The sequence below is a fragment of the Ammodytes marinus genome, assembly GCF_949987685.1.
Source record: "Ammodytes marinus genome assembly, chromosome: 18".
In the NCBI taxonomy this organism is placed as follows: domain Eukaryota; kingdom Metazoa; phylum Chordata; class Actinopteri; order Uranoscopiformes; family Ammodytidae; genus Ammodytes; species Ammodytes marinus.
This window is the reverse complement of record NC_137222.1, coordinates 1,211,612-1,228,271: the sequence shown is the minus strand read 5'-3', so window position 1 is coordinate 1,228,271 and position 16,660 is coordinate 1,211,612. Positions and strand designations below refer to the sequence as shown.

At 37.2% G+C, this 16,660-nt stretch overlaps 1 protein-coding gene across 1 annotated transcript; it reads left to right on the top strand.

Annotated features, from left to right (window-relative positions):
• Nucleotides 1-3,923: 3,923 nt before the first annotated feature.
• Nucleotides 3,924-15,520, top strand: LOC307265294 (C-type mannose receptor 2-like). Its single transcript, XM_080046975.1, has 7 exons — nt 3,924-3,979; nt 4,553-4,593; nt 6,669-6,850; nt 7,576-7,747; nt 8,441-8,559; nt 13,889-14,123; nt 14,907-15,520. The coding sequence occupies exons 2-7, from the start codon at nt 4,560-4,562 to the stop codon at nt 15,224-15,226; spliced, it is 1,062 nt and encodes a 353-aa protein (XP_079903101.1). The 5' UTR covers nt 3,924-3,979; nt 4,553-4,559; the 3' UTR covers nt 15,227-15,520.
• The last annotated feature ends 1,140 nt before the right edge of the window (nt 15,521-16,660 follow it).

Below are 16,660 nucleotides of genomic sequence, written 5' to 3'. Positions count from 1 at the left end.
CAAAATTTCACAGACAGCACCTTCTGGTTCCGAGATATAACGATTGTGACAACCAACCCGTGTGACAAATTACCCCGTTCTCCCCTACTTCATTACAATATTATCAATATGATCAATATGTTGAAAAAACTATCTTATAAAAGCCATGTAAACAAAGGCAGACAACGAACAACCTTTTTTTGTCACTTACATTTTTTTTTTAAGATTATTCAGTTGGGCTTTGTGCACAAAAGGCGTAAGTGCGTTAAAAATAGGCTAAAAGAGCTGACATTATGGAGGGGTTAGAGAAAAAGAGTTATTGAATATGTTTGGAGAATTTGATATACCCTACATATGCTGGAGAAAATATGGACACCAAAATAAACATTTAATTTTAATTGTATTTCAATTAATTAATATATATTTTTATTTTATTATTATTTCTGTATTTTTCTTAAATCTTCATCTCTACATTACTTACTGAAAATGCTCTTAATGACAATATTTTTATTGTGAATTTGGTAGAAATGTTGTCAGTAGTTTATAGTATAAAATCAAAATGTTCATTCTACTCAAACATATGCCTTTAAATAGTAAAACGAGAGACACTGAACATTTGGACTGGTCTCTTCATCTTTTCAGGAGCTGTACAGGTGATACTCATATTATTAGAATATCTTGGAAAATTAATTGGAATTGAGGCAAGAATTCATGCAAAAGGGGCCCAAACCAAGTACTGAGTACATATCGATGATTATACTTTATATAGGGCTGACATTTCTGTATTTAAATTCCCTTTTTTATTGATTTTTATGTAATATTAAACTTTTCAGAGATTTTGAGTGTAGGATTTTTATAAGCTGTAAGCCATAATAAATACAATTATAACAAATGAAGGCTTGAAATATCTCACTTTGCATGTAATGAGTCTATATAATATTTTAGTTTCACCTTTTAAGTTGAAATACTGAAATGAATGAACTTTTGCACGATATTCAAATTTTTCGAGTTTCACCTGTATATTTAAACCTCCAGAGATGAACACTCATGTCCACAGTGTGCACTAGTTTTGACTAGAGCTATATTTCCTCCTCAGGTCAAGTAATGGCAGCGTTTGTTCTCCTTGTGCTATTTTGTGTTCATGCAAATGTGTTGTTTTTCCAGGAACATTGATGTGTCACAGATGGTAGAAAAAAAATGCCCTGTGAACATAGGGGAAAATTTCTGAGGATATACAGCCCCGGAATAAATTTAGAGACCAATTAAGAGTCTGGATTTTTCTTAAATCTTTATCTCTACATTACTTATTGAAAATGCTCTATATGACAATATTTCTATTGTGAATTTGATAGAAATGTTGCTAGTAGTTTATATAATAAAACCAAAATGTTCATTTTACTCAAACGTATGCCCCTAAAGAGTAAAACAAGAGAGACTGAAAATTTGGAGTGTTCTCTGAATATTTTCCGGAGTTAGGTTTAATATTTGTTCAGGGTGCGAGATGTGCTGAGGGGTTGTGGGTTAATAAACTTGATCAAATCTGAACATACAGAAAATGTGTGCACAGCGTAAAAGCTTTAAACCTGCAGTGCGTAGAATTTTGTGTTATCTTTCATAGCAGACTTTATAGAAAATAATTATAATATCCATTAGTAGGGGAGAACGGGGGAATCTGAGGCATCGGGTAATGTGAGCCACCCCCTGTATCTAGGCAACGGAAAACATTTGTGGTCATGTGAGGTATATGTTTTCAAGCCCCTCTCATTTCCCCATGGCCCTGAAAGAGACGACCTCATGGTGCTGTGGTAAGCATGTTTTTTTCACCAAAATAGGTATTTTGCATGTAAAAGTACATTTTCTTGCTGTCAACTTAATCAACTGTTGTGCCAAAGCAAATGTATTCACGTAGAAAAACTTCTATCATACGTGTTGATGAACTACCAACATATGAAACCATGTGATGCTAATAACTGAAGATTATCCTGAAATGCTAAGAGATGTAGTTTTTCTCAAATGGTGAAACATAAAACATGTGTAAAAAAAGGTTTTAATAAGATTCAAATGAAAGATAGAACCAGTTAGATTAGAACACAGTCTGGGGGTCAGAACACAGGACCCTTAGAGCCAGCTAGTGTCTGGGGGTCAAAGCATAGGAAAATCAGAACCAGCGAGAACAGCCTGGGACTCAGAACACAGGAGAAGACCCAACTGGATTATAACATCAGCCTCTACAACTAGGCCTACTCTACATTCCAGCCCTGAAGGTTACAGGGAAAGATGAGAAAGTGCTCTTTCCGTGTGGTTGCCCCAGGTCGTCTTCCTGGTGTATTTCCTTGGCATGATGGCTTTTCTACAATGTGTATGACATTAAAATAAAACATATGTCATGTAAAATTACATTAAAATAGGTTTAAGACTAAACTTAACTTGTGCCTCATGGTGGGGGAAAGTGAGACAGTGGCTCACTTTCCCCCACAGCATTTGGCTCACTTTCCCCCACCACCACCATTTGAGAAAAAACTACATCTCTTAGCATTTCAGGCTAATCTTCAGTTATCAGCATCACATGGTTTCATATGTTGGTAGTTCATCAACACGTATGATAGAAGTTTTTCTACGTGAATACATTTGCTTTGGCACAACAGTTGATTAAGTTGGCAAGAAAATTTACTTTCACATGCTTACCACAGCACCATGGGGTCCTCTCTTTCAGGGCCATGGGGAAATGAGAGGGGCTTGAAAACATATATCTCACATGACCACAAATGTTTTCCATTGCCTAGATACAGGGGGTGGCTCACATTACCCGATGCCTCAGATTCCCCCGTTCTCCCCTACAATAGACAAGTAAAATAGAAGAAAGCAGCAACACTATAGAATAGAGATCATGTCGATTCCAGAGCCAACGACATTAAAGGGACACTGTGTAACATTTTAAGTAATTCATTAGCTACAATCAATATCCTCATTCATAAATATGTCCTCATTGGTGTAAAATCACCTCTGCCAATAATCTGAATTATCCTCCTGAGCAGAGAATTACAAATATTACTATTACATTTTGTGCATTGAGCAGGCAAGTCTTATGGAGGAATCCATGTTTTTGGAATGTCATCAGGTGCATTGTTTAAAATTTAGAATTGTTCTTGTCCTTGAAGGCCACTGTAGCTTCTGTTATTATTCTAAAGGGGTGGGGTTACCCAGGGAGTGTTGCATTCTAGAACTTTGTAGAACTTTCTTGATGATGTCATATTACACACTGCACCTTTAACATAGGTTAATAATAAATGATTGGATAAGGTATTTTCAAACACAGGTAACCATGTCAACAGATCATGCGCATTTTTCTAAATCGTGCAGTATGCTGAGACATGGGGTGCAGTTACCCTTCAAAACGTTGCTGAAGACTCACTTTTTTTTTGCATTGGCCTTCAACAAAAGTTGAGACTTTGACACTCTTCCCTTTTTTTTCATGTATCTTATACAGCAGAGACCACTCCAAATATTCAGTGTCTCTCGTTTTACTATTTATAGGAATATGTTTGAGTAGAATGAACATTTCGATTTTATAATAAAAACTACTGACAACATTTCTACCAAATTCACAATAAAAATATTGTCATTTAGAGAATTTTCAATAAGTAATATAGAGATAAAGATTTTAGAAAAATACAGACTGGTCTCCCCAGAGCTGTATGTTAATGCATTTTTATCTGTGTTTGTTTGCTACTTGTTTCATGTGTTTAATGTGCGCTGTCCCTTCTAAACAAAGAAATAAAAAAATAAAATCTTTAAAAAAGGCGTGCTAAAGAACATGGACTTGTTTGTCAGGTACGGATATTTTCCTGGGGATAATAAAATCTAATATTTCATCCCTAATTTCAATATTCAAATGCTGACGTCAATGTGGCAACCTGTAGGTTACATAAACAGGGTCAATAGACAGTTGTGAGCAGTCATCAGAGCAGCGTCAACTTGAGCAGAGCTGGAATCACAAGATGTAAGTTTGTAACTCTCCTGTATTATTTGAGATGGCTTTTTAACTAACTTATCATTTAACTTTATTAATTCAACCGTCTATATAAAGCTAAAAAATGAAGAGACCAGTCTGGATTTTGTTTTAAATCTTCATCTGTACAGAACTTATTGAAAATGATCTTGTTGTCAGTAGTTTATATAGAATAAAACCAAAATGTTCATTCTACTCAAACATATGCCTATAAAGAGTAAAACGAGAGACACTGAATATTTGGAGTGGTCTCGTCATTTTTTCCGGAGCTGTATATGTATTCTGTTTCACTAACACTAGCTTTCAGTTTTTATGCTCCACATATCTGGAACAAACTCCCAGAAAACTTGAGGTCTGCTGCAACTCTCAGCTCCTTTAAATCAAGTCTGAAGACTTTTCTGTTTCTCTTTTCACCTGTAAATGTTTGATTTCTATTCATTCGCTTTTCTAATGTGTTTGATGTATTTCATGCCCCTGTAAAGCATTTTGAATGGCCTTGTGTCTGAATTGTGCTATAGAAATAAACTTGCCTTGCCTTGCCTTAAATTCAGTTTCATCTGACAGAGCCAAGATGCAGCGGAGTCAGGTTCTGCTCATTCTGATGGGTAAGTGGATCATCTTATCAGCTCTAGGCAGCACCACAGCTCCCAAGTTAAAAAACATTTCTACAGCTTCATATTAAAGGAATACTTCACCCATACGAAACCGGCGTTCTATCATTATACATTTTTTTTATTTTTATTTTTTTTAATATAATTTTTTGGCATTTTTAAGCTTTATTAGACAGTACAGAGTTGAAATGGGGAGACAGAGAGAGAGAGGAGGGATGACCTGCATTAAAGGTCCACGGGTCGGATTTGAACCCGCCACCGGAGCACCCCAATAAAATAGCTATTATAATATAATGAATTTTATTTATTCCTTTATATCCTATGGCAATATAGTATGGGCAAGCACATACAAAACCAGTCTAGATTCGATTTTTATGTTACAGAAAAAATTTGTTAGAACTGTAACCAACTCCAGTTGGGACGCTCATAGTGCTCCGTTATTTCTAAGTCTGAAGTTGTTAAGCATATATGATGTGAATACTCTTCAGATCGGCACTTTTGTTTTCCAGTTTCTCAATAATTTACTTCCTTCTTCTTTCAACAGTTTTTTTATAACCAGGTCACAGATCCATAGTCATCAGACCAGATCTGTAGATCTCCTTCACCGTCAGTTTTACAGAACAAATCTTGGACAGTTTTCAATTAGGGATAGAGGTCCAGTCATTTGGAACAGTTTTCCTGTTACTCTACGTCAGGGGTCCCCAAACTTTTTTCACTGAGGGCCACATACAGAAAAATCTACGAAGGGCCGGGCCACTTTGCAAAAATAACACATTTATCAGGACATGTAGCTGCTCAGATGTTTAGTTTCATAGTGTCTTCGTAAATTGTAATCCTTCTTCACGGCAACACTTTCCTTGCACATTAAACAGACACATTCCCCCTCTTGTTTATATGCCAATGATACACCCAGTGTTTTCTGCCTTTGCGTCCAATGTCCAGCAGGGTGAAAATAGTATCCAGCCGAGGTCCCGACCCTCCTAGGGGGGTCCGGGGGTATGCCCCCCCGGGAGATTTTTTTAAGTTTTTAAAGCGAAATGCATGAATTTGGTGCACTTTGAGAGGGAAATTAAGAGGCTAAATCTGAAGAATTTTGTATGAAAAAAAAATGGAGACACTGTGTCAGATGAATTAGAAGCTATTGGAGAAGGACACATGGATTTTCCATAATAATATTAATTTAAAATAAAATATTATGCAGGGTCCTCTGGGTTGGGCTTGTTGCTCATTTTCTTTTATGGGACATATTTGTCTGTAATATAATGAGTGCATTTAAATTATTTAAAAGCGCCATATTACATTATATTTTTAAAATGTGCCACGGGCCAATCAATCAGTGTTTGACACCCCTGCACTAGTGGGTTAACTAAGAAATGCAAAAAAAAAAAAAAAAAAAAAAAAAAAATATTACATTATCTTTTTAAAATCGGCCGCGGGCCAATAAAAAGCGGGCCGCGGGCCGCATTTGGCCCGCGGGCCGTAGTTTGGGGACCCCTGCTCTACGTAAACACTCATCTTTAGTTACTTTCAAAAAACATCTTAAAATGTACCTAATTTTAAAAGCTTACGATAATGTGTTAAACTGATTGTATGTTATAATGTCTTTTTGCTTGTTAGTTACATCTTTACATTGCTTTTTTACATGTACTTAGATGTATTTTCATTTTTGTGACATGACTTTGTAGTTTTATCTCTTTAATTTAATTTTTGTTTGTCTTTTATTTTTGTTTGTCTTTTATTTTTTTAATTTTACTTCATTTCTTTATTGTATTTTAATGTCAGGTGGACATCCTTCATAAGCCCTTCGGGGTTTCTTTTGTCCCACCCGTGCATTTATGTATGTCTATGCGCATCTTCTTGCCATTTTTTTTTATCTTGTTTATTTGCACAAATAAAACTAAACTAAACTAATTAGGTTTTTCTTCCCTCAGTCTTCCCTTGGCCCAGCTGTCCTGTTAATCCTAACCCTACATTTTTACTAGTGTGATGTCACACATGGGAAAATGTAGTTTTTTTTTTTCATGCTATATCAGACCTAAACACTAAACAGTATTTTCTCTGGTTTTTAGCTCAGTGTTCTTTCGTCACATGTCAACTCTACGAGTACCACTTTGTTGAAGGGCCCAAGAACTGGACTGATGCCCGAGAGTATTGTAAGGAACATCACACAGACCTGGCCACAGTGTATAACAACACAGAGGGACTCTATGCTACGGAGCATAAAGAAGAAGCCTGGATTGGTCTGCACAACGTAAGTGAAATTTTTGACGAAAATGACTTTTATATATCATTTTTTAAAGATTTTTTTTTGGTGGCATTATTTTTATGCTTTATTGATAGTGTAGAGACAGAGTTGAAATGGGGCAGAGAGGGGAGTGACATGCAAAGAACGACCGCGGGCTGGAATCGAACCCGGGTCCGCTGCTGGCCGAGGCCCATGGGGGGGATGCCCTACCAACTGTGCTAAGGGCGCCCCCTTTATATATCATTTTAAAGGTCTTGATAAGTTCTATCAAATGGTAAAAGAATAACGTCACTAAACATTTTACTTTTTGAAATAAAGGCTGAAAACATAAAGGCGTAAGTGAAAACCTTCAGTTGAGCTTTGTGCACAAAAGGCGTAAGTGCGTTAAAAATAGGCTAAAAGAGCTGCAATATGGAGGGGTTAGAGATAAGACCAACATTTATACTACAGAAAAAGAGTTATCAAATATGTTTGGAGAATTTGATATACCTACATATGCTGGAGAAAATATGGACACCAAAATAAACATTTAATTTTTAATTGTATTTCAATTAATATAATCATATTTTTATTTTATTTTTTAAATATGAATTCCTTGAAGCCTAATCTCTATTAAAGAAGAGATTGCTCCATATGTGGTTGTTTAAAAAAAAAAAGTACTATCAATAAAAAGTTTGTTTTTGCTCTCCTGTAAAATTCTGAAATGTCACTAACGCCCTTTTTGCTCCAAGCCCTTGTGGCACTGGTCCCTGCCAGGGGAGGAGTACGATGCAGATGATGAGAGTCAGTGGCACCCTGAAGAACCCAATAATCTAGGTATCGAGAACTGTGTGACGATACGAACCGATAAACAATGGGCTAACATCCCATGTGATGTAACTCGCCCATTTATCTGCTACAATGGTAAGAATGTTTAGCTAATACTGCTTTTTCTGTAGCCTGGAAATCCAGACCTGCCACTAGGCGCTGGCTAATTAAATGTGCTGCGCCTGTTGGTCTGGACACTCTCTATTGAAGCTCATTAAATATGTCAAGTCCTGAGCTACCAATCAAATCGTTCTTTGTAATATGGGCGGGCCAGAGCCCTTTGTATGGTGCTCTGGGGCGGACGTAACTGGATGACGACAGTGCGCCGTCGAAGCCGTTATAGTAAACATCAAAGATAGCTGCGGATATGTTGTTTGAGTTTGAGACGGCTTTAGCCTAAACCCTTTATGATTTGGAAGACGGCACTCAAATCTTTCATTAGCAAGTAAGAGGAATGTTCTGTTTGGCCGACCGACAACGCCAAAAGTTTAATTTAACAGTTAATCCCGCTGTTGGCTAAACGAACGGGGCTTAATACGCCACGTTGTTCATTGCTCTGATTAGTCGGAGTGCTATCCAATTGGGTGCAGTGGCATTTGAAATGCCCGCGTAGGAGCCGCCCCTTCATTTTGGGGAGGTCTATTGATCGTGGCCAGACCCTCTATCGTTATAGATATGGGTCTGGATTTCCAGGCTATTTTTGTGCTGCTCTCGGTGAGAAAAGTCTAATTTTTACCTCTACTTCAAGATACGTAGGGTGATGGAAGTTTGTTTTGGTTTACTCCACAGCAAAATATCCAGGACCTTCTAGATTTCAATTGATTACCACACCAATGAACTGGTTCAAGGCTCAGAAATACTGCAGGGAGCATCACACCGACCTCATCAGTGGACACAGTCAGTTAAAGGTGAAGTAAGCGATTTATTTAAATTGAATTGAATTGAATTGAAAATGTTTTTATTTCGAACAAGTAAACAATAAAAGACAAAAAAGCAATAATAAACAATAAAATAAATTAAACAAGTGGACAGTTACAATAAAGTAATATTTACACACAATGAAAACCACAAATGAAAATAAACTGTCTCACACTTGCTTTACCTGTTCGAAAAGGGGTGAGAAGAAGAAAACTTATTTAATCTCACCCCTTCTCCCTGATTTATATATCTATAATGACTATTGGCTTCCTTATTAGTGATATAATAATATTTCAAAAATAATAATACATATTAATATATATTAGTTTTCAATATGATACAATGTGTTACCAATTGCATATTTATCTAATAATATCGTCGTATTTATCTAATAATATTGTCAAGTAATCTTATAATAATAATAATATCTGATTAAACATTCAATATTATATAAATACCGTCAACCACGGTACCACGTAAAGATTTTAGTGTCCCAGGCAGACCCAGATGTTTTGATTCTGACTGAATCCTGGTTAAAGAAGAGTACAGATGACTCTATTGTGGCAATTAATGATTATAACTTATTCAGAATAGACAGAAACGCAAGGGGTGGGGGAGTGGCTGTCTATGTTAAATCCTGTTATTCTGTAACACTTTTACATGCTGTCTCTGTTCCAAATTGCTTTGAATTCATCGCGCTAGAATTATCTTTATCGTCAAATGATTCTTTTGTTGTAATTGGTGTGTATAGGCCCCCTTCAGCTGTAACTAGCTCCTTAAACGATCTAACACATATGCTCTCCAGTTATGTAAATAGAGAGGTAATTGTGATGGGTGATTTTAACGTTGATTGGCTTTCTGGTGCCTCTGAACCTTTCAAAGAAATCTGTAGCAACGTTAATCTTACACAATTAATAACTGAGCCCACAAGACCCAATCTAAAAAACCCAGCAAAATCAACTTTAATCGATTTAATCCTATCAAATAAAATAAATAAAATAGTCTCAGCTGGTGTTTTTGATCTTGGGATTAGTGATCACTGCCCAGTGGCCTGTATCAGAAGTATTCATTTAAAAAGATCTCAACCTAAAATCATAATTAAGCGTAATTTTAAAGGTTTTAATGAGCAAGCCTTTTTAAGTGATCTCCGTCATAGTGACATTCAACTCACTACGGAAATTTCGGATGTTGAGTTAGCCTTAGACTATTTCATCAATACTTTCACCTCAATTATAAACAAGCATGCGCCCCTTAAAAAGCATAGAGTAAAAAGTAGATCAAACCCCTGGTTTACAAGTGAACTTTCTGATTTATTTTCCGAAAGAAATAAAGCATGGTCTCTAGCTAGACGCTCTGGAGATAATTCAAATTGGACTATTTTTAGACAATTTAGGAATAAGTGCACAGCCATGGTCAGGAAAGCCAAATCCGAATATTACCTTGAATTAATCTCCGACTGCTACTCTAACCCTGCACTATTTTGGAAAGCTGTGAACTATAATAAAAACAATTCTAGCACAGTTCCCACTCAGATCAAATTAATTGATCACACTCTCAATGATCAAAAAGAGATTGGCTTAGCTTTTAATAAACATTTTATAGCTGCTGGTCAACTCTTTCAGAATGGAGGATGTACACCTTCTACCACCAGTAGTAACGTACCGCCTGTCTCTCAAACTCCTATTTTCAGCCTTGATCTTCTTCCCACAAGTGTTGTTGTAGATGCGCTCCTCGCCATCAACCCCAAGAAGTACATGGGAGAGGACAATTTGGACCCGTTTTCAATCAAGCTTTCGACACATATAATATCAAAACAAATAACCCATATTTTTAATCTTTCCATCTCCTCTGGAATAGTTCCTAAAATTTGGAAAAAAGCTCACGTAATTCCTTTACATAAAGGTGGTGACAAAAATAATCTTAATAACTACAGGCCAATTTCCAAACTCCCATGCCTGGCAAAAATTCTAGAATCACTCATTAATAATCAATTAAAAACATTTCTAACTAGTGCTTCCATTTTGAGCCCGTACCAATCTGGTTTTAGGGCAGGTCACAGTACTGTCTCTGCTGTGACTTTGGTTGTAGACAACATTGTTAGAGCATTAGACAAGAAAAAGCACTGTGCAGCACTTTTTATTGATCTTTCAAAGGCCTTTGATACTGTTGACCACCATTTGCTTTTACAGAGGCTGCATGCCATTGGCTTTGATCATTCTGCATGTAGCTGGTTTAGGGATTATCTCTCTGATAGACAGCAGTCAGTTAAACTCGGAAGATACCAATCTGAGTTTTTAACTGTTACAAATGGTGTCCCACAGGGCTCAATTTTAGGTCCAGTTCTTTTCACAATTTATATAAATAACATTGTTTCATCGCTAAAAAACTGTCACGCCCATCTATACGCTGACGACACAGTACTGTATTGCATTTCCGATTCGGTGCACCAATCTATTCAGAACCTACAAAGCTCTTTTAACACCCTGCAGGACTGTCTAGTGGACCTCAGGCTTGTTCTAAATACAGACAAAACCAAATATATGTGTTTCTCCAGAGCAAGAACTACAAATTTGAATGATTTTAATATTTTTACAAATAATGGATTTTTAATTGAAAGAGTCACAGAGTACAAATATCTCGGCATCTGGTTAGATGATAAACTCACTTTTAATTTTCATATAAAAAATCTTGTTTGTCGACTACGACAAAAAATTGGCTATTTTTATAGGAACAAAACCACCTTCCCTTTATTTAGTAGGAAAAGGATTATTGAGGCAGTTTTCATGTCTGTCCTTGATTACGGTGATGTGGTTTACCGGCATGCATCACATTCATGTCTTAAACTCCTGGACTCTGTTTTTCACTCTGCTTTAAGGTTCATTACAGGAGATGCTTATGACACACACCATTGTCTTTTATATGAAAAGGTTGGGTGTTCCTCCCTTAAAGAGAGACGCGACGCACACTGGCACATTTTTATTTACAAAGCCTTGTCCGGGAAGCTTCCTCGTTATTTAACAGAAATGCTGCAAATTTCAGATGGGCTTTATCAGACCCGCTCCACTGACATGCTTATGCTTTATGTCCCACAAGCCCGGTCTGAGCTGGGAAAGACAGCTTTTAGCTTCAGTGCCCCTGACTCCTGGAACAACTTACAGCAACAAATTAAACTAAATAACTTCATATCCTTTAACCAATTTAAACAAACTATCTTAAATCTGCCAAACTCTACCTGTAACTGTTTTAATTAGGCTATATTGTACTTTCACCCATTTCATTTTAATTGCTGCCACTCTTCACCACTGTGTAAATGTTTCAATTGTTTTTCTCTTCACCTGTTGTTGTGTATTTGATGTATTTGCATTGAATATTGTTTATGTATTGTTGTTTTTCCTTTGAATTTGTTTGAACTCGACGCAATTGTAAATGAGGGTCACCCCTCAATTGGTCTCTCGAGGATAAATAAAAGTTAAATAAAATAAATAAAAATAAATATATACAAATATACATACATGTAAACATATACACTATGTTAATCTTCATCCCTGTACCTTGTGAAAATCAATTCTTTGTATTTTATTTTAAACTGGTTAATGTTTGGACATTCCTTGATCTCCCCACTCAAACTGTTCCATAGTCTCACCCCACATATTGAAATGCAAAACGTTTTCCTGGTCGTACGGACGCTGTTCACTTTGAAATTAAATTTTCCCCTTAAATTATAGCCCCCCTCACGATCACTGAATAATTTTTGTATGTTTAAGGGTAATATGTTGATTTTAGCCTTAAACATTATCTGTGCAGTTTTAAATTCCACCAGATCTGTGAATTTTAATAATTTTGACCGTATGAATAATGGGTTAGTATGATCCAGATATCTCACATTGTGAATAATGCGGATAGCTTTTTTTTGGAGAATAGTAAGTGAATGTAATGACGTTTTGTACGTGTTGCCCCAGACTTCTGTACAGTAACTGAGGTATGGTAAGACTAGTGAACAGTAGAGAATACGGAGTGATTTTTGATCTAGAACCTGTTTTACTTTGTTTAATACATAAATGCTTCTTGATAGTTTTGATTGTACGTGTGTAATGTGTGATTTCCAACTGAATCTATCATCTATTATAACCCCAAGAAATTTATTTTCGTAAACTCTTTCAATTTCAACTCCATTTATATTGATATTTATTTGCGTGTTCATTCTATAGTTACCAAATAACATTATTTTTGTTTTGCTTAAGTTTAATGATAGTTTGTTTTTATCAAACCATGTTTTTATTTTGCTCATTTCCCTATTGATGATTTCTTCTAGTTGTTTTAAATTCTCCCCAGAACAGAAAATATTAGTGTCATCAGCAAATAGAACCAACCTCAAGACATTGGAAACATTACAGATATCATTAATATACAGGATAAACAGTTTCGGACCCAGCACTGAGCCCTGGGGTACGCCACAAGAAATGTCCAAACATGACGACGAACAGTTGCCCAACTTCACGAACTGCTTCCTTTTGCTCAAATAGCTTTTTATCCACTCCAATACTATCCCCCTTATTCCATATCTTTCCAGTTTATTGAATAAAATGTTATGATTGATTGTGTCGAAAGCTTTTCTGATATCAATAAATACTCCTACTGCATATTTTTTCTGTTCAATGGCATTTGTAATTTCTTCAACTGACTCTATTAATGCAAGTGATGTTGATCTGTTGGTTCTGAATCCATATTGACTGTCATTAATTAATTTGTGCTTTTCTAAGAATGTGTCCAGTCTATTGTTGAAGATTTTTTCTAATATTTTGGAGAATTGTGGAAGTAGAGAGACAGATCTGTAGTTGGTGAAGTGATGCTTGTTCCCAGTTTTATACAGTGGTATGACTTTATTTATGTTAATATAAGTGTTAAATCGCTCTTTATTCATACAGTGATCACTTATAAAGTGTGCGCGTTTCATAAAGCCGATCTCTCAGTCACTCGCTCTGCATGTAATTGGCAAATAAACTTTTCGGGGATCCCACTACTGATAACCAATCAGAGGAGAGAACACTACAAACCGGCACCCGTCTCACTGCCGGTGCACGTGCAGAGCGACAGATGGGTGAATGTTTATGCGCCTACAATGGCGGAGCAGGTAAAAATCCTTCCCAATGTCTGTGTCGATGTTTTTTATCATGTTTTATCACACTTATGGATCTGAGATGATGATAGATAACTCGCTGCATTAATGTGGTGACGTAGGGACGAGCGAGGGGACTGCTAACTGCAGTAACTGACAGGAAGTTAGCTAAACTGACCATTCCACTTACTGAACCTTTAAAGGAAGCCCAGCATTTAACCCTGGCTACAAGTACGTGGATCGGCCTGAACTTCAGAGAAACCTGGACGTGGGCAGCTGGCAGTAATTCTTCTTTCAGAAACTGGGAGCTGGGGGGACCTGGATATGGGGTGATCCCTGCTGGACAGAGCCAAAAGAAGTGTGCCACCGTGTTAAAGAACTCTGGAAAATGGGCCTCTGCCGACTGTGCCAGTGAAAAACCCTTCGTCTGCTATGAGGGTGAGTTATGCAAAGTTCTATCTATCTCAACTGTTTTCTCTCCATAGGAAGAAACACACACACACACACACACACACACGCTCGCACGCACGCACGCACGCACGCACGCACGCACGCACACACACACACACACACACACACACAGACAGCATTGTTTCATCTTTCATGAGTGTCCAAAACCATATCCATATATACTGTATATGTATGTCTCTGTGTATGTCTCTGTGTATGTATCTGTGCATGTCTGTGTGTGTGTGTGGGGGGGGGGGGGGGGGAGGGGTTCTTTAAAATGTCTTCTCTTGATTTTATTTGCTATTTTTCTTTTTCTGTTGTTGTTTTTAACCTATGTTGGGCACGTTGAGCTACTCTTGAGCATAAAAAGCTTTGGTACAAATAAAATGGATTTGATTTGATCGGAGCTCAATGTTTTCAACTATTAAAGCTGGGGTGGAGGATTTGGGGAGAAAATAGCAGTTGGGATAGAGATTCGAATCCAAATACCTCATACTCCACTCGTTCTCTTTGGTCCCTCCCCTATGGTCCATGCCTGACACGCTCTACACCAACAATGTCGTGCCAAAGTGAATGGACAGTCCCAACAGCCAATAAGAACAGAGAATCTTTTTTTTTTTTTTTTTTTTTCGCTCGCTCTGATTAGTCAAAGTGTACAGCTCATGTTAATTTTGACCAATCAGAAATCACATACCCCAGCTTTAACTGACAGATGAAAGTTGCTGGTATGATTCCTATTCTGTGTTTGTCTCAATTTTCTTCCACTACTAGACAAAGTGATCCTGATCAAGCAGAACATGTCCTGGGGGGAAGCCTTAGATTACTGCAGAGACAACTACTATGACCTGGTCTCCATCACTAGCCCCGGGGAGCAGCTGTACGTCCAAGAGAAAGCCCAAGAGGCCGGCACTCCCTACGTCTGGCTGGGACTGCGCTACACCTGCACCCTGGGTTTCTGGTTCAGGATCAGCGACGAAGCGACTGAAACAAACAGCTGTGGCCTCGCTGGAGCCATGGACAGAGAGGGAAAACACCAATGGTTCAGAAAGCCTTATGAGATGAAGTTTAATTTTTTCTGTAAAATGCGTTAAAAGTACCAAGCCCCAACCACAGCGAGTTGCACCAGCATCCAATGCGCAAAGTGACCTAAAATTTTATTCACCGAGTGGCCACTACGAGGTGGTACCCAAAAGTGAGCAATTTTTTGTTTACTAACTTGTTAGATTAGTTTTCACAGTCTTATTAAACCTATTTACTAACCTAAAAAAACCGTTCTAGTCAGTATGTTTAGTTCATATCTCCATGTCAACATTGAGGGGGGTGAATTTTTTTTAGCAGGCTATAGTTTTTATTTTATTGGAGGTTAAAATGTATTAATAATTAGGGGGCGCGGTCTCTTGAGTGACAGCTATAGCCGCCTGTTGTCCCTCACTTTGCCTCGGAGGTACAGGTCACATCAATGCCCGTTTGGATGCAGTTGGGATAACTGAGGTCAGCCCAGATGCCACTATCCATGGTTAAAACCCATCCTCCTCAGTGGCGGCAGACTCTTACATCATTGATTCAGTTTGTATTTGCTGGTTTATTAGTTTAGAAGATATTTGTTCTTTATATAAAGTGTGTTCTTTTGGTTCTGGGAAACATAGTAATAACGACTTGGGGATGATTATTATTTGCATTTTCAAAGCTTTTATTGATAGTGTGGAGAGACAGAGATGAAATGGGGCAGAGAGGGGAATGACACGCAGAGAAGGACCGCATGCTCTCACCAATACACAACCTAGTATATGTTTTTAAGTGTGGATTTGTATTTACCTTTTATTTTTTCTGTTTATTTGTTCCTTTCCTATGTAATTCAAAACATGTTATTTGCTGTCACATTAGTGAGGGGAGTTTGCCGAACATTTTATACTCAATGTGGAATATATTTTGTTGTGGTGGTTACAATCTGGTGATGGGTATATCATTTTGCAAAACCATATTTGTGTGATACTATATATTTGGAGTTGTGTTGCTTGAATAAATTGATAATGTTGTATCTGGAAAAATAATGGTTGAAAAAATTAAACTTAAATAAAAAAAAGCTTCACGGATTTGTATGGGACGAACATTCCAGAGGAAAAGGGGGCTTGGCAGGAATACGCTTTATAGCCTAATGAAAAACTGTGCGTAATAAAACAGAGCCATATGAATAAATAAAGCCTATTATATATAAAAAGCAAGTAGACTTTACGCGCGACTACGTGTTGTGCTGCACCAGCAAAATATCCGATTACATAACAAGCATATTACCTGTGGCTTTTTTTGTTTTTAGCGGAAACCATGGATACGGTTGTGTAAAAATGTAGCTTATGTCAGAAAAAAAAAAAATTTGGTTTTCTAGGCTATATTAAACTGTATGTGGGTTTCTCCCAAACGCTCCAGACTTATTTTTTTACACACACGACTCTGTGATGTAGCCTATTGCACCAGGCATCATAATATGGCTTTATATAGGTGGAAACTAAGGTGTACATGTAAATAAA